General features: G+C 40.5%; 1 protein-coding gene across 1 annotated transcript in view; it reads right to left on the bottom strand.

Annotated features, from left to right (window-relative positions):
* Gpc5 (glypican 5) overlaps window positions 1-19519 on the bottom strand; it is a 1275516-nt gene extending 1255997 nt beyond the window's left edge. The window contains exon 1 of the mRNA XM_028771916.1: window positions 18945-19519. Coding sequence (XP_028627749.1) covers window positions 18945-19167 — 223 coding nt within the window. The 5' untranslated portion in view covers window positions 19168-19519. The remainder of the gene's footprint in view (window positions 1-18944) is intronic.
* Window positions 19520-22536: the final 3017 nt, after the last annotated feature.

Raw genomic sequence — 22536 nt, 5'->3', positions numbered from 1 at the left:
AGAAGAAGAAGAAGAAGAAGAAGAAGAAGAAGAAGAAGAAGAAGAAGAAGAAGAAGAAGAAGAAGAAGAAGCCCACACGTATATACCCCGGGAGGACAAGAAGGTAACTAAATGAGTGTTAGGGTCATATCTGACTCAGATGCAGGATACTCAGAGTCATATCCCATTAATAACTTAGAAAGTCCATGGATTAGGAGACACAAGTGAAGCAAGAAGCCTGATGCTATCATCACCATAGCATGAACCCTCCACACTGAGGATAAACCCAGAACTGTAAGCATGAAAGTCATTCAGAGGCTCATCAAAGAAGGAAAAGCATTTGACCATGCATTCACTCATTTTATGTTTTGATGACCATAAGACTCATAGTAACATTTTCCCCGGGTTTATGGCTCAGAAGCCCTGAAATCCAAGCTTTATTTGCTATAAACAGTCACAGACTGGGTATATCCTGATAAAAGCCTATGGAGGCCATCATGAGTATCTACTGCGATATTTAAACGGTTTAATGCATCATTTCTTCCTTTATAACAAAATGGCTCAACTTCAGCTTTAGGGACTTATTGTGAGCAGCCTCCTTCTACCCAAGAAATCAACAGCCAACTTTTTCTCTCCTTAAAGACACTACAAGCTTATTGTCCATCCCACGACATAATTACCTCTCTTCTCTCCCTTCTCGCCTCCCCTCTACCCCACTGCTTTCTTTTGTCCACCCTCAGCCCCATCCTAGGCCTTGCCCACAATAACATTAAGCAATTTTTCTGACTATATTCTTCTTTGTAGTGGCCAGTAAGAAACTTAGAACTGAAGTCTTCAGCCCGGGTCACAGCAGCGTACACACCCTCATCCTGGAGCTAACTGCAAATTATTTTCCCAGCTCCTGTATTTCACATCATTGTTTTATTCCTTGCTTACTACTATTATTTTCAGACGAGACAAACTTCTGTGTATTGATTTTAAAAATATGAGAATATCTAAAAGTACAAATAAATGCCTAAAATCAATGTTCTACACTACATTAACATTTGGGACTAAATTACTTTATTCTTTCTGGCTTATTCTATAAGAGTTTTTAAAACTTAGTAAATCATGCACAGTAGGTGGAAGGGCCTATAGTGTAAGCCTACATTGATTAGGTAGAGAGAAGTACATGTCACATACACAAGCAAGTACAACAGGCATTATAACCAAGGTATCATCCAGTTGTAAATTCAAGCAAAGCCTGTTGCTCTTGTTTCCTGTAAGTTGAGATAGCTGAACAGCCTAAAAATTGGATGGAGAGACCAGTACCTACAGTAAGGAACCACACAGTCATTTGGAGCCTCTTAAACCTGTTTTAAATGGATGTCTTTTGAACTGTATTAACACCACTCTACTCTCACACCTAGAAAGGAAGTCAATGGACACCCTACAGCCAAGAGAAACCACTTAAAAAGCAAATCTGATGGTGTTGCTGTGCTGGAAGAGCTCTCGAGGACAGGTGGGAATCATTGCCTGATTATTGCCTGCCCCATCCGATTCTTAGACTGTTCTCACCAGATCATGGTCTTCACCCACACGGTCAACGACTGTCCCCTATGCAAGTGTAACAGCTGTGAGAATTGCAAACCACACTATAGAGTTGTTTCTAAAGAACTAAACTTTGTGAAAGAGTTATCTAAATTCCACATCTCCATTTCACTTGTGTGTTAATCCAAACATTAAACATTAGCTGTACCATGGTTTGGAAAGGCCTACACCTAGTAACTGATTCATATTTGCTAGCCCAAGAAATATCTAGCCATATCCAATTACCTTAACCTCTTTAGGAAGTACACACTTGGCAAGTCTCAAAGTCCTTCCATCTTTTCACATCCGTGGACATGCCAATCTTTGTCTGTGTTCGCTCACCCTCCCATCCTCTACCTGGAAGCATGTGTGCAGGACACACTTGTGCAGGAGCCTCAAAATTAGGATCTAGAATGCTGTTATACCTTCTTTCCCACGGAGGACTTCTAGCTAGCCCTTAAGGTGTACTTAATCTTGACAACCATATGTGAAACTTTCTTCTCCCTGAGAAATCCCAACAATCTGTATTTTAAATACCTCGATCTGATCCATTCACCTTTTTAAAAATTTATTTATTATTTATTTATTTATTTACTTATTTACTTATTTATGTGAGTACACTGTAACTCTCTTCAGACACAGCAGAATAGGGCATCAAACCCCGTTACAGATACTTGTGAGTCACCATGTGGCTGAATATCTCTAATTAGTGAGATATAGATAGATAGATAGATAGATAGATAGATAGATAGATAGATAGATGATGGATGCATGGATGGATGGATGGATGGATGGATGGATGGATGGATGGATGGACAATGGTTATAGGTAGATAGGAAGACAGATGATAGAGGATAGATAGACAGTAGGACAAACAGATGGATATGTGTATCAGATAGTAAACAAAGATACATATATGACAAACGGTGAGATTAGTCAGAAAGCTTTTTCCCAGTGCAAATAAACTTGCTTCCTCAATAACAAATAAGTTTCTCACTTAGCAGCTCTCTATATAAGAAGCATGCTGAGTGTTCAGTCTTTGTCCAGCTCCACTAAGCTGGAGAGAGAAAAGCATGAGGGAGAAGAGCGCGTGGACTCTGCTGCTCATCCTTCTCAAAGTCAACTTAATCAGCATTCTCAGAATGACATCGTAAGGACTGCCAAGTTGGTGCCCCTCTACCTGGGGAGGAACAGTGGTCCCAGAGCGTAAGTGATCCTCCATCACTCCTTCTCAGGAGCTGCGACGTCTTCCTCTCACCTGTACTCAATTACAGAGCAATTTCCTGCTCTTCATTTTGATTAATAAGTCAAACGAATTCATCAAATATTGATTAAGCACCTGTTCCATACAAGACATTGTGTAGTTATTAAGGTTAACAAGAAGGATAAAATATAATTTTCCCTCCAGGGCTCAGATGATGAAGAGACACATTTATAAAAACTTAATGTGATAAAATGTCATAAAAGATGCACCAAGTTTTCAGGAACATGGAGAAGAGAAAGTGTATCTTCTTGGAGAAATCAAGAGGAATGATCAGAGAGATTTTTATTCAAAGCCACTTGAATAGCTTCTTTGAATAAACACTAAAATATTTACAAGGTAGAAAATATTGTTACTCAATAAATGAGAAATTGGTTTCATTGTGCTTAAACTGCTCTCAATCCATAAAACTGATGTACACCAGAAAAAACTTGGCAAGACAGCGTTAGTGAGTGAGGAGAAAGGAGAGCATCTTTCATAAGGATAGCAAACAGATGAGGGTGTGCCGGAGATGAATTACTGAGTCTATGCAGGGATGCATGCCAGAGGATATTGTTGGAACTGTGAATATTGGTGGGGGGGTAGTTGCACAACTGGATTCTGGAAGGAGACTGAAAAGCCAAGTGTCCAAGTTAGAGTTTCTATTACTGTCATAAAACAGTGACTACAAACAAGTTGGGGTAGAGTTTATTCTGCTTACACTTCCACACTGTAGACCATCACTTAAAGGAGGTAGGACAGATACACAAAGACAGCAGAAACTTGAAGACAGGAGCCGATGCAGAGCCCATGGATGAGAGCTGCTTAGAGTTTGCTCCATCTGATTTGCTCTGCTTTTTTACAGTACCCAGGACTGGACCATCTAGGGGATGGCCCTACCACATCAATCACTAATTAATAAAAATGTCCTACTGGCTTGCCAGCAGCCCAGTCTTCTGGAGGCATTTTCTCAATTGACACTTCCTTCACTTCAATGAGTCCAGCTTGTCTCAAGGTGACATAAAACTAGCCAGCACATCTGACTCCTTGTCAGCTTGACACAGTAGCAAATCACTGTTAAGTTGCAACCTTTCCTTTCTCATATATTCCGGAGACCACATATTAATATCAACATTACAGTATAAAACATTTCATAAGGTTAACATTCCCACAGTCTTACAAGTTCAAATACTTTAAAACTTGAATCTCTTTTAAAAAAAATCCAGTCGCCCTATTGTAGGCTCCTATAAAATAAGCTGAATACTTTTTTTTTTTACTTCAAGAGGAATAAAATCAGGACACAGTCACAATCTTAACAAAGCAAAACCAAACTCCAACTGTGTAAATAATTCAGTGTCCACCGTCTTGGCTGTCTTTTGGGCTCCTCCAAAGGACGTGGGTAACTTCTCAGGCTTCTTTTCTTGCCAGTCCCATAGGTAGTCCACAAAGCTCAGCCCAGCTTCAGACTACATCTGTTGCTGTTCTTGGCAGGTGTGTCAAGGTGCTGACATTTTCACAACGCTTCGGTCTCTGCTGCAACTGAGCTGCACTTCCATCAGGACCCTTTCCTGTGCTCTCTTCATGGTACCCAGCCTTCACTTCTTTGCATAACTCATTTAATACTGGACCTTCAATTGCTACTGAAGCTGCACCTTCCCCAATGGCCTTTCTTAGCCTCTCTCAGTGCCAAGCCTCAGCTGGTCTCCATGACCCCTGCATGCCTTCAAAACCAGTACCCCCTGAATGACTCGTACACTATCAAATTGTGCTGCCAGTATGAAATACACCCTTGGCAGCCTGTGGAACACAAGTTACTATGTGCTGATTCTGAGGAAAATGTCTTAGAACATGCTTTTTCCTTTTTGCTTTTTAATCGATTTATTTTTCAGATCCTAACCATAATTTCCCCTCCCTCTGCTCCCCATAGTACTTCTCTACAACCTCCCCTCTTCATCCTGTCTGCCCACATCCATTCCTCCTCTGTTTCTCTTCAGAAGAAAAAAAAAAGCAGGCCTCCCATGGATAGCAAGCAGCCGTGGCATATCAGGTTGTAGTAAGACTGAGTACCTCCACTCCTATTAATGCTAAATTAGACAACCTAGACAAGAAAAGGATTTCCTGGAATGGTTTGCCTTAACATGTTGATCTCTTCTGAAAACACCCAACTGACAGGGATAGATTGTCACAGTAATGTCAATTTCTCATGTCAGTGTTGTGATCTCTTGTTAGCCACAGGCGACTCTTCCACCCCAACTGACCACAACCACTGACTCTTCTTTCTAATAGCAAATGGCTATTAGTCTTTAAATGTCCCTCTGAAGCTTCATAAGTCAGTCCTCCATGCCTGCACTACCTTTAATACTCTTTATCTTCCAAGCTCCTACAGAACAGCTCACTGACCTCTAAACACTCAATCGCTTTTCTAGCCTAAAGTTTCAACATCCACAATCCCCCAAGATAACATAGTCAGGTCGGTCACATCAACACCCCACACCTGTCCCAGTTAGAATTGCTTTAGCTGTGGTAAAACACCCTAACCAAAAACAAGCTGGGGGGATAGTAGGGTTTTTGGGGGTTTTTTAGGGTTTTTTGGGGGGGGATTATACTTCTGTATTATATTCTATCACTGAAGGAAATCAGGGACAGGAACTCAAAGGAGCAGGAATCTGGAGGTAGGAGCTGACATAGAGCCATAAAGGTGTTCTGTTTACTAGCTCTATCCCTTTGACTTGTTGAACCTGCTTTCTTACAGCACCTAGCACCACCAGCTCAGGGATGGTCCTCTTCCATTGATTATTAATTAATAAAAATGCCTTGCAAGGTTGTCTAAGCTGAATCTAATGAAGGCATTTTCTCAGTTGAGACTCCTTCCTCTCCAATGCCTCTACCCTGTGTCATGTAGACAAGTCAAGCACTCAACCTGGGTAAGAGACTTCCTCGTGAGTCAGAGGTCAAGCAAACTGAAAGAAATCGAGGTCACAAATCCCAGAAGACAAAAGAAGAAACAGAAACTAAGGAAGAAAACACCATCTAACAAGCATAAAATCAGCACCTGGATGTATAATCATCCAAAACTTCTAAACTCCCTAAACACCAGTGTGCAGACACAATCAACAACAGCCAGGGCAATATGGCACCACCAGAGCCCAGAGACTATAGCATCAAGACCTGAATATTCTAATGCAGCTGAAGAACAAGAAAACAACCTCAAAACTAACTGTATAAAAATGACAGAGATCTTTAAGGAGGAAATGAAAATCTCTTAAAGAAATTGAGAAAAAGACAATCTTTAAAAATGGAGGAAATCAATAAATCCCTTAAAGAGTACCAAGAAAGCCAAGACAAAATGAACCAACAGTGAAGGAAACTATTTCAAACTATGAAAATCAAAATATAAGTAATAATGAAAACATAAACTGTTGGAATTCTTGAACTGAAAAGTCTAGGCAAAGTAACAGGAACAACAGATGCAAGCATCACCAACAGAATACAAGAAATGAAAGACAGAATCTCAAGGGGTTGAAGATAGGATAGAAGAAATAGATTTGTTGGTCAAAAATAAAGTTAAATAAAGTTAAATAAAGACTTCCTGACACAAAAAAAAATTCAGAAAATCTGGGACAGTGTGAAAAGATCAAATCTATGAATAATAAGATAGAAAATTTCCAGCTCAAAGGCCTAGAAAATATTTTGAACAAAATCATAGGAGAAACTATCCCTAACCTAAAGACAGAGATGCCCATAAACATACAAGAAGCTTACAGAACACCAAATAGATTGAACCTGCAAAGAAAGTCCCACTACCACATAATAGTCAAAACACAATGTACAGAACAAGAAAGAATATTAAAAGCTGCAAGGGGATAATACTAAGTGACATATAAAGGCAAATCTATCAGCACTACACCCAACTTCTCAACAGAGACTCTAGAACCCAGAAGGGCCTAGACATATGTTTCAAGGATCAGAGGGGGATTGCAAAACCATAGGAAGAACAACAGTATCAACTAACCCGGACCCCTCATAGCTCCCAGGGACTAAGCCACCAATCAAAGAGCATACATGGGCTGATCCATGGCACCTAGCACATACATAGCAGAAGACTGCCTTATCCTCCTTCATTAATAGAGGATGCACTTAATTCTGCAGAGATTTGAGGAACAAGGTGGGGGATAACCAGGGAGCCCCACCCTTTCAGAGGCAAAGGAGAAGGAGGAAGGACTCTGTGAAGGGGTACTGGGAGGGAGTAGCATTTCAGATGTAAGTAAATAAATATTTTTTTAAAGAACTAAGCATAAAAAACATAAAAAAAATGTTCAACATTCTTAGCCATCAGTGAAATGAAAATCAAAACAACTCTGAGATTACATCATACAAATATCAGAATGGCTAAGATTAATACAAATGACAGCTCATGCTAGCTAGGGTGTGGACCAAGGAAAACACTCCTGCATTGCTAGTAGGATTGCAAATTTGTATAATGACTCTGGAAATGAATTTGTCAGTTTCTCAGAAAATTGGGAATACTTCTACCCCAAGACCCAGCTATACCATTCCTGGGCATATACCTAAAGTATGCTCTACCACAACACAAGGACTCTTCCTCCGCTATGTTCATAGCAGCTTTTTTATAATAGTCAGAAACTGGAAACAACCTGGATGTCCCATAACTGAAGAATGGATAAAGAAACTGTGGTACATTTACACAATGGAGCATTACTTGGCTGTTAAAAACAATGACATCATAAAATTTGCCAGGAAATAGATGGAACTAGAAAAGATAACCCTGAGTGAGTTAACCCAGACCCATAAAGAAAAACGTGGAATGTATTCTTTTATAAGAGAATATTATCTGTAAAGTAAGGGATGACCATGCTACCATCCACAGACCCAAGCTAATTAACAAGGAAGGCTCAAGGAGGGAGAGAAACATTAATCTCACAAAGAAAGGGAGACAGAATAGACACTGCAAATGGACGGGAAGAGGAGACTGGGCAGGGATGAGGGATAAGGATGAAAACAGGAGGGATAAGTTGCTGGAAGGATGTAAGGAGAGAGTACTAGAAAACTGGGGAGGGAGCATCTCTGCTAAAGGTGTTTATCAGCTGTAAGAGTTCCCTGGGGTCACTTAAGTATGCTATTATACCATCTGCAAATATCGATAATTTGCCTTCTTTCTTTCCTTGAGCAATGGAAAATCCCAGGAGTCTACAAGGGTAGCTAAGACTCTTAGCAGTGTGGGACGTGGAGCCTGAACTGGCCATCTCCTGTAACTAGGAAACACTTCCAATAGAGAGATTGGATGCCAACCCAGCCACAAAACCTTGACCTAAAACTTGTCCTGCCTACAAGATGTACAAGTGTAAAGATGGAACAGAAATTGAGGGAGTGGCCAGACAATGTTGGGTTCAGCTTGAGATCGTTGCCATGTGCGGGAGCCCACCCCCAACACTGCCAAGAGGATCAGGAACCAGAGATTGGATAATCAAGAGACCTAGGATAGAAACAAACAGAACGTGGAAAAAATAAAATGGAATGAAATGATTCCTAATGATAGTCTAGATAGGTTAGTGCCTAGCCCAATTGTGATCAGAAAGGCTTTACCCAGAAACTGACGGAAACAGATGCAGAGACCCACAGCCAAACATTAGGTGGAGTATAATAAATTCCTTGAAAGAAAGGGAAGAAAGGATTGTAGGAACCAGAGGGGTCAAGAACAGTACAAGAAAACCCACAGAATCAACCAACCTGAACTTATACATGCTCACAGAGACTGAACCAACAACCATGAAGTCTGCATGAGACTAACCTGGGCCCTCTGCACATATGTTGCAATTGTGTAGTTTGTTCTTCTTGTGAGACCCTTAACAGTGGGAGCAGGAGCTGTCTCTGTTGCCTGCCTTTGTTCCCCTTTCCCACTACTGGGTCACCTTGTCCAGCCTTAACAGCACTCCTAGTCTTCCTGCAATTTGATATGCCGAGGCTGGTTTATACCCATTAATGCCAATTGTTTTCTGAAGAGAAATGGAGGAGTGGATGGAGATGGGAGACAAGGGAAGGGACTGGAAAGAGACGAGGGAGGGGAAACTTTAATCAGGATGTAAAAAAAATAAAATTCAAAGAAAAAATGATGTGCAGGGCCCATGGTGGTTTATCCCTACAACAAGCACGTGCGAAAGGAAGCAACAAGAACTATGGAAGACAAACTGGACAGCTCCAAAACAATTGTGGGAACTTCAGCTTTTACATAAACACTGGAGGATGCTGGGGGATGTTTTCAGCTATCTAGCAAACACCTCTGGATTGGTACCAATACCTTGCCATATTTCCTGGGACTACCTACTTCCCATATTCAACCTATACTTGAGTTGATGATAATGACAGAAACTTTTATAAAAAGAATCAGATTCCTGAAAATGTTTAATTTGGAAACCAAATAACGACAACTTTAGTTCCTTCTTTTGTTAGAGGCTGCAGAGCTGTATTTCTGACAGGTATAGAAGGCTAATCTGCAGGAGAAGAAATAAACTTTAATCCATGTAGAGGGATTGGTCCCATGAGTTGGGCCCTGAAGTCAATAGAAAGGAGAAATTGAGAGGAAATCCAACATTCATTTCTCTGTGGATCCTGACTGCAGATCCAAGGAGACCAGCTGCCTCAGATTCCTGCTTCCATGATCTCCTGTCTGTGACAGACAATACTTCAAACTGTAAGACAAAGTAGATTCATCCTTCCTTAAGTTGATTTTGTCCCAACAACAAGTAACTAATACTGAATGTCTTAGTCAGGGTTTTTATTGCTGTGATGAAACACCATAACCAATGCAACCTGTGGAGGAAAGCGTTTATGCAACTTACACTTCTACCTCGCTGCTAGATATTGGAAGTTGGAACAGAAACCCAAGCATGGCAGGAACCTGGAGGCAGGAGCTGATGTAGAGGCCATGGAGGGGTGCTGCTTACTGGCTTGCTTTCTTATACAACCCAGGACAAACAGCACAGGGATGACACCAACCACAGTGGACTTGTCCCCACCCTCATCAACACACTTCTCAAAGTCACCAAAGAAGAAAAGAAACCTGTATATACTAGTGTATGTACGCATGTGTGTGTATGTATGTGTGTATGCATGTGTGTATGTATATGTAAAAGAAAGCAAAACATCTCAGAGAAATTGAGTCATTTGCTAAATGTCACACATCTACTAAATGGAATGGTGAAACTAAGCCATTTCAAAACTATAAATTCATTTCTCTGTACTGTAACATGAGACAAATTGTAATAATATTTCTGGTTTTTCCATTTATTTATCACAAAACAACATTTTAGTGCTTTGTCAGACTTACTTTTTCTCATTATGACTACAAGACATTTGTATACACAAATTAAATGTTAAATATTTAATGACCTGAAGCTTTATTGCACCAGTGAACTTCCAGAGAGGAAAAAGAAAACTTAGCCTTGTCTTTTCAAACTAAAGCTCTCAGCTGCTCAGGCATAGACCCATGCAGGTACACCCGATATACAGTACCTAAAAAAGCTCATCGTTCTCTCTGCTGTCAATCTCACCTCCATGGGAGACTCACGGGGTTCCTTCTATTTCCTTTGCCTTTTAAGTTGATCAAAATCTGGTTGTTGTTTTTTTTTTAATAACTTTTGTTGTTTGTTTTTCCATGTTTTTTTAAAATCCAGAGTAAAATGTGTTTCAACCCTGGGAAGAACGGACTATCAATCTCTCCCTTTTATTGACCTGCTTCAGTTTCAGCTCATTAAACACAGACATCTCAATGATCAAAAGAAAACGAGCCTAATGTAACTTGGTCTAACCTTACTGAATAACAGAGCTACTCAAAAAGCAAATAAATCTGAACTGGTGATTTAATATTGACAGTCTTCCACATAAAGAATCTCTATAAGATGAACAGGACATCCCAGTGTAAGTTTTTTTCCTGTACTTCATTTGATCAATGCAGGCACAGTCTTGCTGTGTTTTCATGTCAACTCTCTTCTCAGATTTCATCCTTTCCTAATTTATGAAAAATGAAAAGGCAGGAGAATAGGAATTCTAAGAACACAGCTGCAGAGAGCAATTATACTGCTTATCCAGAATTATGAAAACTGGATAAATTTTACTACAACACTGAAGGAAAAGAAATAGTAATTCAAACTCCTTATTCTGATGAGTAATAAATATTTACTCATGTAGAGCTGGAGGGATAGCTCGATGGTTCAGAGCACTAACTGCTTTTCCAGAGGTTCTGAGTTCAATTCCCAGCAACCACATGGTGGCTCATAACTGTAATGGGATCTGATGCCCTCTTCTGATGTGTCTGAAGATAGCTACGATGTACTCATATACATAAAATAAATAAATCTTTTAGGGGCTGGTGAGATGGCTCAGCAACTAAGAGTACTGACTGCTCTTCCAGAGGTCCTGAGTTCAATTCCCATCAACCATATGGTGGCTCACGACCGTCGGTAACAGGATCTGATGAGCTCTTCTGGTGTATCTGAAGACAGCTATAGTGTACTCATATAAGTAAAATAAATAAATCTTTAAGAAATGTAATCATGTACTAAGGGAAGTTTACTAACTTTTAGATCGTGACTATTTTTAAACATATTTAAGTGAAGAGAAGACTGATATCGAAATATTTCTGTGCATTTCATTAGCACAAAGACAAATTCTTCTTCTCTTTAGAGAAATGTCTTCAGACTTCTTATGTCCAAAACAAATCATGACATTACTTCATATAGGCAGAAATAATTTCCCAAATTTTCAGTGAAAAGAGATCATAAAGAAGTTATGCGTCTGTATGTCTATAAGTCAATAGATTAATGGAAAAAAAACTGGTGTGGACATGCAATGGGATAGGGCCCGTCTTTAAAGAATAAGATATTGTCATTTGCAGCCATACAGAGGATTGTTGAGGATGTCATTTTTAATTAAAAAAAAAAGGCAAGGGACAAAGAGAGGAAAATCAAATAGTTTGATTTTGTAATAACAGAGAGTAAAGGGGTGGACACCACAGGCTCAGTTAATCCAGGATCTGATCAAGGGATATAAAACTATAGTTATAAAGAATTAAGTTTAAGAGCTCTGTTGTACATGGAACTAGTAAATAGAATCCTCAGAAAGGACCACACTGGATTGTAGCATCACATTCAATCCTCAGAAAGGATCACACTGGATTGAAAGGTTTTTGCCACCAAGAACAATCCATCGTGAGATTACATGTATCTTATTTAGCTAGATTTAGCCACTTCACAGCATGCATACATTAAGTGTATATACAAGTTATATTTTCAATATATATATAGTGAAAAATTAAGTTGTAAGTAATAAACATAAGCCATTTCATATTACTAATTTAAAATAAATGGATTTTTTTAAAAAAGACTAAGATTGTATTTTTAAAGTTGCCTGTATTGGAAATACTTTACAGACTGGTAAATACTCTGATACAATACAGAATGGTTTGTGATTTACTAGCAATTACTTACTTTATCGTCAAAGTCTGAGGTCACTCTGCTTTTTCCACCTGCTGTCCTAAACACCACATCGGTGACTGCATTGACTACTTTTCCCTTTGTGATCAAATGCCTGAGAGGTGAGATTTAAGGAAGAAATGAGTTCTTTGGGCTAATAGTTTGAAGTGAAGTTCATTATGGCTAGGAAGGCATTGTCACAGCTGTTCAGTCCCAGTGAATCTGCAGTAAAGAAGCAGAGAGACGGATGCTGGTACCTCACCTGCTTTCTTTTCATTCTTTCCAGGATGTCAACCCATGGAGCCATGCCAGTAACATCTGAGGTAGGTCTTCGCATCTCAGTTAACCCAGTCTAGACATACTGAGAGCTGTGTCTGCTAGGTGACCCTAAATCCTGTCAGCCTAACAATCAACATTATTGACACAGCAGTCTTCTGCAAACACAGTTCGTCTCCACGCAGGAGTTACTCTGTAGCTAAGCAATGCTGTCGGCAGTGTTTCTCTCAGCATGGAACTAACGAGGATGGAAGAAGAAAGGGGTGTTCAGCTCACAGTTCCTTCAGAGTCATTTCTTCATGGGAGAAGTTCTATTTGATCCATTCATTTTCCATTCTCTTAACAAGTCAAGAAAGGCCAGCAAGCAGATGCCCTGGCCTAGCGATGGTGGCTGTGCAAATGAACCCTAAGCATTAAATATTTTTCCTTTCCCTGCAGAACAGAAATATCAGAGAGCACTCCCTTCCAAACACTCGTCTGCCTGTCTATGTGCTCTATTTCAAAACTGTTAGAGAAAATAGGTAAATATTTCTTTAAATTTAAATTTTATGGGCTTGGGTCACTTTACAGAATCTGTGGCAAAGTCGCATAAGAAAATGTTATCTCCGAGGAAACAATTTATTCAACAACACAGCCAAGCACAGGACAGAACATATCTAAACAACAACATCAACTTTACCGCTTTACTGACTACATTCTTCATCTTTTGAGAATTAATCAATAGAAATTACAACTAAGTACAATGAATAGTGTGTTATGTAAATATTAATTAAAAATTAATTTAGTCACCAAAATTTAATATAAATGCTGACCTGACAAAAATCAATTGCAGATTATTTTCTCCTGTAGGGCATCAGTATGCTAAAGAACAGAAGTACATTTAACATTCACCTCTGTGTTATAAATAATGCTTCATCTCCAGGGGATTCAGTGCCCTCTTCTGGCCTCTTCAAGTACAGGTGCAAAGAGAAGTGTGCACACGCACACACATACACACATACACACACACATATATATACATATATGTATATATGCACACCCATACATATATATATACACACACACAAATATGTCTGCCTATGTGTATACATACTCATGCATACACACATACACACATATATATATATATATATATATGCAAAAACATATATATTATATAATTTAATATTATATATGGGGTATATAATGTTATATGCTATACCTATTATATATATGGGTGTGTATATGTGTACATGTGGGCATGTATATACATATATACATGTGTTCGTACATACATACACACACATATACATATGTATATGCACACACATAAATGCCTCTTTTAAAAAATAAGAATATTAGAGGGAACACTCCTGTATCTAGATGACAACAACCAGATATAAAGTTCTGAATTCCCAAAGAGGTGTCATACATATACTAGGGCTAGGGATTTCTTTGTTGTTGTTGTTTTTCAATGTTTTTTAAAGACTTACTTATTTGATGTATATGGTTGCTTTGTGAACCAGAAGAAGGCATCAGATCCCATAGAACTACAGTTACACACAATTGTCAACTACCATGTGGGTGCTGGGAATTGAACTCAGGATCTCTGAAAGAGCAGCCAGTACTCTCAACCACTGACCCATCTCTCTAATCCTGGGACCTAGGGATTTCTAAAACTCTGCAACTTGCAGACATTAGTTAAGTTTGTGGAGTATGCAAAGTATCAAGTTGGATATGGCTAAAACCACTTTCTTGGAGATATATTTAAAGCAACAATGTGTCTAAACCTTTCAGATATGCCCTACTGGGCTTTACTGTAAAGCTCCTACTCTCCTGTGACTGAGATGAGTGCCCATCTCAGAGCCACCTGTTCAATGTAAAACTCACAGCACATAGACAGCAGGGTCGTAGATACTCAGTACTCAAGACTTACTTCTATCATTTCAGAATCAGGGAGATTTAAAAGATGTACCAACACGCTTTTTTCAGTTTTGTAGCAGGCTACTTATTCTGCTACATTGAATTCACAGTGGAGCTTGGTGATTGAGCAGTAAAAGAGGAGGTGGAGCTGGGAGAGAAAGAGAGGAAGGGGAGGGGAGAAAAAGAGGAAGGGAAGTAGACAAGGAGGCTATCAGCCATGGAGAACCACAGTTGGGTCAAAAGCTGTCCTGGGCAGAAACTTCTATCAAAAGGTTAGATATTGGGTGACAACTCTAACTGTGTGGGCATCTTGTTAATTTGGGTGTTTCTAAATATATAAATCCTTTAGATAATCATTAAGCTTTAAGAGTCTCATTTCTACTTGGTACTGAGAGGATGGCAGATATTGTCTGGGGTTCAGTCGAGCTTTGTGGATGCAGCTTGGTATATTGGCAGAGCCATTCCCTATGCTGGCATCTTGTGGTTGCCAGGGCCTGGGCATCTAGCTAGCTGGAGCCCTGGTCAGAGCCGAGGAGCAGCAGGAACCTGGTGGCTGTCCAGGAACAAGCCAGACCCAGCGCCATTTTCTAAATATTCCCCCCTACACAGCTTAACTAGATAAAATGTTGCAATGCTTATTTTGTGCTAAGCCCTGGTCTGTGCACCAGACAGCATTCAAAACACAAGGTATAAGTCAGGTACAATCACCTGTATGACTTCCAGGACCCAAATCAGAAGCAAATGTAAGACCAGTGTTCAAATTCCATTACAGTGCCAACCATACATTAAAATAGGCACAGTATCCTTCTGAATATGGACTTTGTGTGACAGTGTAGACTGGCCAGACTTATGGAACTGGCCCCAACAGTTATGTTTTCTGTTTCCCTTATGCATATTCATGGTGAAAACAACAGAGTTGAAAGAGGAATGTTCTTTTCATGTAACAAAAGAAAAGGCAACTTACAATAACACCTGCTACAATCGAGTATAATACATGTTGATTTAAGTAGAAATTTGAAAGATGAAAATGAGTCAGCTATTCATATTCTCTCTCTCTGCCCCTTGCCAATGTTAGTTTCTATTCACACTAACTACTATTATGAGTTAGCTCAAGAGATCAATGAGTAAAGCCACAGATATCTAGTCAGAAATGTAGATAATCTATATTACACACACACACACACACACACACACAGTGAGGCAACAAACCCACATTCCAGAAACTCTTAATTAGCTCCAAAAAAGAACATGTCTCACAGGAAGTGAGTATAGATGTGTCTCTTAACCATCCAAATTACAACCATCCTGAGGCCACCTTTGCATAGTGGGATGGGGAGTGCTGTACTCTGGTCTTTTAGCCTTGGTTTGTGAAGTGTGTAGTCTGCAGTGTCTGCTCACCACCACCTAAATTGTCTCCAAAGAGGCTCAAGTCAACTGGGCTACCAAAGCCTGCATTGGAGCCCCTTTAGGCAGAAACCCAAGTAAATCTCTAGTCTTTGCAACTTCGTTGTCTTAGGTATTTTTGTAGGCATGAAAAGCTAACACTTAACTTCTACAAACGTTGCTACAATGTGTATATGTAGGATAGATAAGCACCCATTAAACTTAGTTACATACTAACTGAGTGGTAGTAAACCCCTTAACCATCCTCTAAGAGAAGGAATGTGTATGAGAATAAATCATCATCTTCCCCCAATGAGTAAAATAAAATAAAAAGTCTTTTAGAGATGCCCCCACTTACAGTCCTTTGCTGAACAAACTAAACAAGAGCAAAGGGCACCTTGACTACTACTTAGGGAATGAAACCGGAACACAGGCATCTGTAATTCTAATCACATTTGCGCCTCCTCTCCCTTTTACATTTCTCATCCAAACATTCTTAGGAGCTCAATGGGCTTAGAGGAACTGGAGCAGTGCAGAGAACAAAGGTAGAGGGAATCTGGGGGGGGCGCTTAAAAGGCTGACCACACCATTTTAATAATTTCAGACTCAGATACTAGCTTCCGGAAGATACAACAATCACCAGTATAGGAAAGAATTGCAGAAAGTTATTCTATCTTCTTTATAATTAAAAAAAAAGCCATCATTTGAGCTAGATACCTCAGGAATTATTGACTGTGGGCAAGAAATTTAAAAAAAAACTAAACTAAGAAAATCAAATACTAAATTAAATGTATTCATTTTACTCAATAAGGCTTTGTATTAAATAAGTGCATGAATTTTTAAAATGCACTATTTGTATTTTCATGTGAAAGAGACTACTTATATATTAAGTATATACTGTCCAGAGACTGTTGTGATTTTTAGAACACTAGGTAGGATATTATCATGTTAACTATTATGTAAATATAAGGATAAAGAAATTATTTATTAAGCATAAATTGTATATGACTTATGAGATTCAGATGGAAAATGGAGAATGGGATTTTTTTTTAAACAGGGAAACAGAATGAATCAATGTCAAGACATTTTAAGGTTTTGCTGAATTATTCAAATCAATGAATGACACAATGAAATGTCGGTATTATATCAAATTTGTACATGAGTGATTCTATTGGGTTAGTCAAAATCAGCATAATACTGTCACATGAATTAGCACTTATTTCAGGAGAACTTCTTTCAGACCACTGATGTCTGTAAAAGTGCCTGGCTGCTTTAGTGGGGGCTACTCTTAGTTTTCATTGCCGTAAGACACAGATAAGAAAAAGTGCTTTCGACAGGACAACAGCCCAGGATGACTCTTTTTAAAAGGTACGTGCCCTCCTGGCACTTAGGTTGTGCTATCTGTACTAAATGCAAACAGTGGCAACTATTTGCTTTCCTGGAGGGTAGAGCTTCAGTAGCTCTATATAGTAAAAGGTTATAGCAGTGATCAATGTTCTAGAACATTCTTCTTCAAAGGCGATGAAATACGCAAGGTTCTAGAAATGAAACTCAACACCTTTCTGGACTGTGCTGTTTTCACCAGGTGCACAAACACAGAGTCATGAGAAGGCATCAGGATCAAAGCCTGAGGAACTGTCAACTACAGCCAGAGCGGTGGCTTCCAGGAGACACCGTCTGAGGCTTAGACAGCTCGACACCCACTGCACACAAACCAATTAGTCCCATAAGCAGTTAAGTGAGATGTATTTCTTAATGAAAGAATACATTGAAATCAGTACATATTTAAAAGGTTTTGGGTTTGTGTGTGTGTGGGTGTGTATGTGGGTGGGTGGTTGGGTGTGTCTGGGTTTTGTTTTGGGTTTGAAGAGACAAGAACTGCCCTAAGTATCAACGATGTGTGTCAAGTATGGAAAGAGTGTCTAGTGTATTGAATAGGTATTCTAATAAATAGTGGTGTATTTAAAAGTGGTTATGGGAGCGCTGGCTAGTGGGCTTTATGTGCACAGACACCAAGGAAGGGATGATAAGTATTGAGTGAGTTAACTAGCAGAAAAGCGATCAAGCAAATGTGCTACCACTGGGGAGTGCTAACGGCAAGCCTCCTCTCATTGTAAAAGGGATGTATTTGGTACTCAGGCATCCTTTGCAAATTCTTTGTTCATCAGACAACCTCCTCAGATCCATCCCTCTCTCTTGACTTCGACAGCTAGCAGTACTTCACTATGATCTAACTTAGCTCAAGACACTATATTCGCTCCCTGACACACACCTTCTCTTCCAGATAGAATGTGTACTTGTTCTCCCACAGCAGCTAAGAAACTGAGTGTAGGATAAGGCACAGGAGATGAATGCAGGCAAATGGGGCATGCATATAGGATGCATGGTCTCTAACTGCCACATTAACTGCCTCATTCCCGGTGAGTCTGTGATATACCTCATCTTTGCTCGGTGACTGCAAAACGCGGGGCTTGATCGCCTGTTGTCCTATCGCTTTTCAGGCTTGAAACTACTTTGTGGGTCTGGGACACAAACTAAGTGGCTCGGATTTCTGTAGGAAGGCTTGGTGCCAGGGTGCAGAGGGGTAACTAAAGATCATCTCTGAGTGCATTGGGTCGAGTGTTCATTACGGATAACATCCGCACCTTGTCCAGCAAAAGAATATAAAAAGGATTGTTATTTTACCATCAAATTTGCGCCCGCCAACACAATTCCTCTGAGGTTGTGAGCAAACTGTGAAACCAGGACCCCTGGTGATACTCCCTGTAGGAACAGATCCTGGAGTTGCTATGCACCCCCTCCCCTTTTTACTAGTCCTTGGAACACATCACTGGAGAATAAGGGAGCACCGGCAGGAAGCAAATGCCCCAGAGCTCCGAGGAACCCCAGATACAGTTAGGGAGCCCCTTGAAGCTGCCCTATTCCCGTGAGCAGACCAAGCATCCCCACAGGCCCCACATCAATTCATCTACTGGGGCCGGAGAACCCAAAAGGTCGTCGTCTCACCAAGGACCATCTCTGGATGCCCTGGAGAGCGTGGTCGCAAGCTCAGAGGTCTCCAGCTGGAGCCAGCCCCTCATAGTACGGGGCCAACCAGCGGCTCTTACCTGCCCGCGGCGCCTCCGGCAGCCCCTTGACAGCTCCCCCAAGCCGCCACTGGAAAAGTTTCCGAACTTCTTCGCAGCTCTCCACGCCCTCGCTTCGGGTAGATCCAAGGAGAGCCAGGAGAAGGAGACAGCGCCAGCCCAGACGCCAGGTGCGGGCATCCATCCTCCGTGTTCGGGTCGAGCCCTCGCCGCTGTGGTATCTACTCTCCAGAGCACCCAGCATCGGCGGCGCTGGAGGAAGATGTGTGGCCGTGTCTGGCGGGGGTTCGATGCGCGGGCGGCCACGGGAAGACCGCGAACGAACCGCGGCTTCACCTGCAAGAGCTCTGCTTCCTCCCCTGAAGCCTTGAGACTGAGATGCTGGACTTCTCCCGCTTAGCGTCCCCGGGGTCCCTCCTGGACCGGGGCGGGTTGGCGCTGCGCAAGCCGAACACAAGCAGGGGAGAAGCGAAGAAACAGCGAGCACCCAGCACCGGCCGCTGTCGCTGCAGCCGCCTAGGGCTCAGCTCGCAGCCACGAACCTAGGCTGTGCCAGCCAGCGGAGCTCTAGAGCCCAGCTCGCCAGCCCCGCGAACAGGCCACGCCCCTAGCCACACCCCCAGCAGGCTCCCGGCTCCGCCCAAGCCCAGATCCTGCGGTGCACAGTAATCACCAGGCTTGCGACCTCAGAGAAGAACCAAATTAATGAAAGGAAAGTAGTCTTCCTCCCGGTTCATTTCGGAAAGCATTCACCTGCTGAAACGAAAGTGTGTATAAAGAGGATCAGAGAAAGCAGGAGATGAGAAACATGAATTGGAAATAAGATGAAACATTTCTCTACATATCAAGGTCTTCTATGCATGGGAATCTGTATCCAAATTTCATGAAATGGACCTCCAGCAAGTTCAAAAGGCAAAAGCTGGGTTTTGAAAGATCTAATGACACTTAGGTTTCAAAGCAGCCTGAAGAAGTTGTTTTCAAATGCTTTATACTTGTTATTATTTTTTATTTTAAACGTTTTATGCTTTTTAGTGCTAGGAGGATTTTTCTGTAATATTATAATTTTTCTGAAAGACTTTAGAATTCAGAGTCTCAATGGGAAGTTATCATATTCTTTTACCTCGCTGACCTTCAGTTTATTCTCTTTAACATCATAGTTCACATCAGGGTTATACCTTTCAAAGCCTTGACACGTTTGAAAATGTGTTTTTAATATTTCTCAGAGAGTCACTAAGACAAAAGTGCTCAAGGGAGTTTCTCCCCCCGCCCCCAGGAAAATAGAAGCAATGAACATACTGGGCAATTACAAGCCAAAAAAGAAAGTTTGTCAAGTTACAGTTTGCAAAAGGAAATCTAGAGAAGCCATGAAGCAAAAGGCAGCCTGCAGTTAAGCCTGAGTGAGTGACAAGATACTGGTCATAGCCACCTGGAGAGAGTGCTTCTCAGCACAAAGAGGCTGCTTAAAAGCATTAGCAGAGGGGACTCTAAATATCTTAACCACTTTAAGAGAATTTCATCTTAAGCTGAACCCTTGCCAAAACTCATGATGAACACTTTCCAGTCTTAGCTAAGTGTCCTGGGGTTTTCTAATGGCTATTTGATATCAAAGGCAGCACTTTCAGAAGGAGACCACTTGCTGTGGCTGGGACACTGTTTCAGAGCTAAATATTACCCACTTGGCTTTTGACATCCATTCCCTGAATACTACAAATTTTTTTCTTAGAAGATTTTTTAGTAGATGAGAGTAGGAAACATTGGCCGCTTTTAATTCTAGGCCTTCAAGCAAGGTTTTACATATGTATCCTAGAAAAAATAATACCCATGACTCTTCTGCTCCGATGAGCCATCATGAAAAAGTTTCTTGGAGGTCGGCTATATCCGGTTGAGTAAACAAGAGCAGCCACACTCATTTAAAAAGTTCTTACACACTAAACAATATTCTTAGCGCTGCATGGATTTTCCTTCACTCAGTCTTTACAATAACCCTATAAACTTGTTACCACCAGTACTGTTTTTCTAGGAAGTAGATAGGTTTAGAGATGTAAGATGGTTTTCCCCGGGCCACAGGCAGGGGGAAACCAGGAGTCAAGACAGGATGTCAAAATCTAGGACAAGATTTTCTTAGCCATTTCATGCTTCACCTAAACACCTACTCAGCTACATTGAGTAAAACTAAAGAGTATTTATCAGTCCACTGGACTTCTTAAAATTAGAAAAAAATACATATTTCTCCTAGACTCCCTCATATGTTAATACAAAACTAACTTCTACGTTTCCCCAACACTTCCTCATTTTCACTAGAATCTCTCCTTGTTAGAGCTGGTTATTGTAGAGCATTATTAAATGGAGTCTTACTGTCCAGCCTGATCCCTTAAACTGTGGTCTGTAAAATACTCTCTCTGGAAGAAAATCATAAATACAGCTGAGACATATTGATAGTTTGAGTAGCAAATATTGATTTGCAGTATGATATAAAGAGCTCTAGTAAGCTTGACTAGGCTAAAAGAAACCTACGAGCAAGTTCTCAGTGTTTTATACTTTCTTTCAACAAAACCCATAGGAAAAAGTACACGGAAATAGAATAGGATCTAACGAGAAAATAAATATACTCATCCCATATAAATGGCCCACATGTATAAATAAATGATCTATTTCACCGATACCTTTGTCCCCTCTGGTTGCCGCAGTGAATGATAACAATTGGCTAAGAAGGCTGCTTTTCCTCACAGTATTCTTATGCCATGCAAACAAACAGCTCAATTTCTGATCTGAGAACATTCAAAACAATGTCTTCCAAGCAGAATGCAATACCACTGTGCAGTTTATGTAGAGATTCTTAGAGCAACCCGCACACACCGGTCTCTCTCTAACTTGTCTTTGGCTCAATTTACTCATAGATACTATAAATTAAGGAAGGGAGAACTTCAATACTTTGATGTTTATAATGCCTCATTTTTGAAAGCTACTCAGTCTGTATTTATTGAATGTCTTTTGTATAACAAGCCTTGTGCTTTGCTTTCAAATGTCAATACCCTTAGACAGGAAAACATTTAAAGGACCATCATTTAAAATACATGTTAATAATCTTCTAGATGTGAAGTTTCCCTAATATTTCTCAAGAACTGTTTATGGTTTGTCAACACAAGATCTTGTAAAGAAAGATAAAGAATTGCCAGCATAGTGCAACAGCAATGTGGTCTTGGTGTAGATTGGCCTCAATATGTCTTTAGACCAAAATATACTACTGAATAATTCACACTCTGTACTGGTTAATTTTAACTGTTAACATGAGATAACATAAAATCACGAGGAACAGAAGTCATAATCGAGGAACTGTCCAGATCTGGTTGGCCTCTAGGAACACTTGTGAGTGCTAGTCTTGATTGTTAATTAACTCAGGCCATTATGGGCATCACTGTTCCTTAGGCAGGAGATCCTGTAAGGGTAGAGGAAGCCAGATGAGTACTGAGCAGCAAGCAAGCGTCCCCATGTTTGTTTTCTCTCTACTCTGTGCCTTTAAGTTCTTGCCTTGACTTGCCTGCTCAAATGGATTATAATCTGGAATTGTAAACCAAATAAGCCCTTCCTTCCCTAAGCTTCTTTTTGTCAGACA

The sequence above is a fragment of the Grammomys surdaster genome, unplaced genomic scaffold, assembly GCF_004785775.1.
Source record: "Grammomys surdaster isolate TR1022 unplaced genomic scaffold, NIH_TR_1.0 65, whole genome shotgun sequence".
Classification (NCBI taxonomy): Eukaryota; Metazoa; Chordata; class Mammalia; order Rodentia; family Muridae; genus Grammomys; species Grammomys surdaster.
Note: the sequence above shows the minus strand (reverse complement) of the source record. Positions and strands in the feature narration are given on the sequence as shown.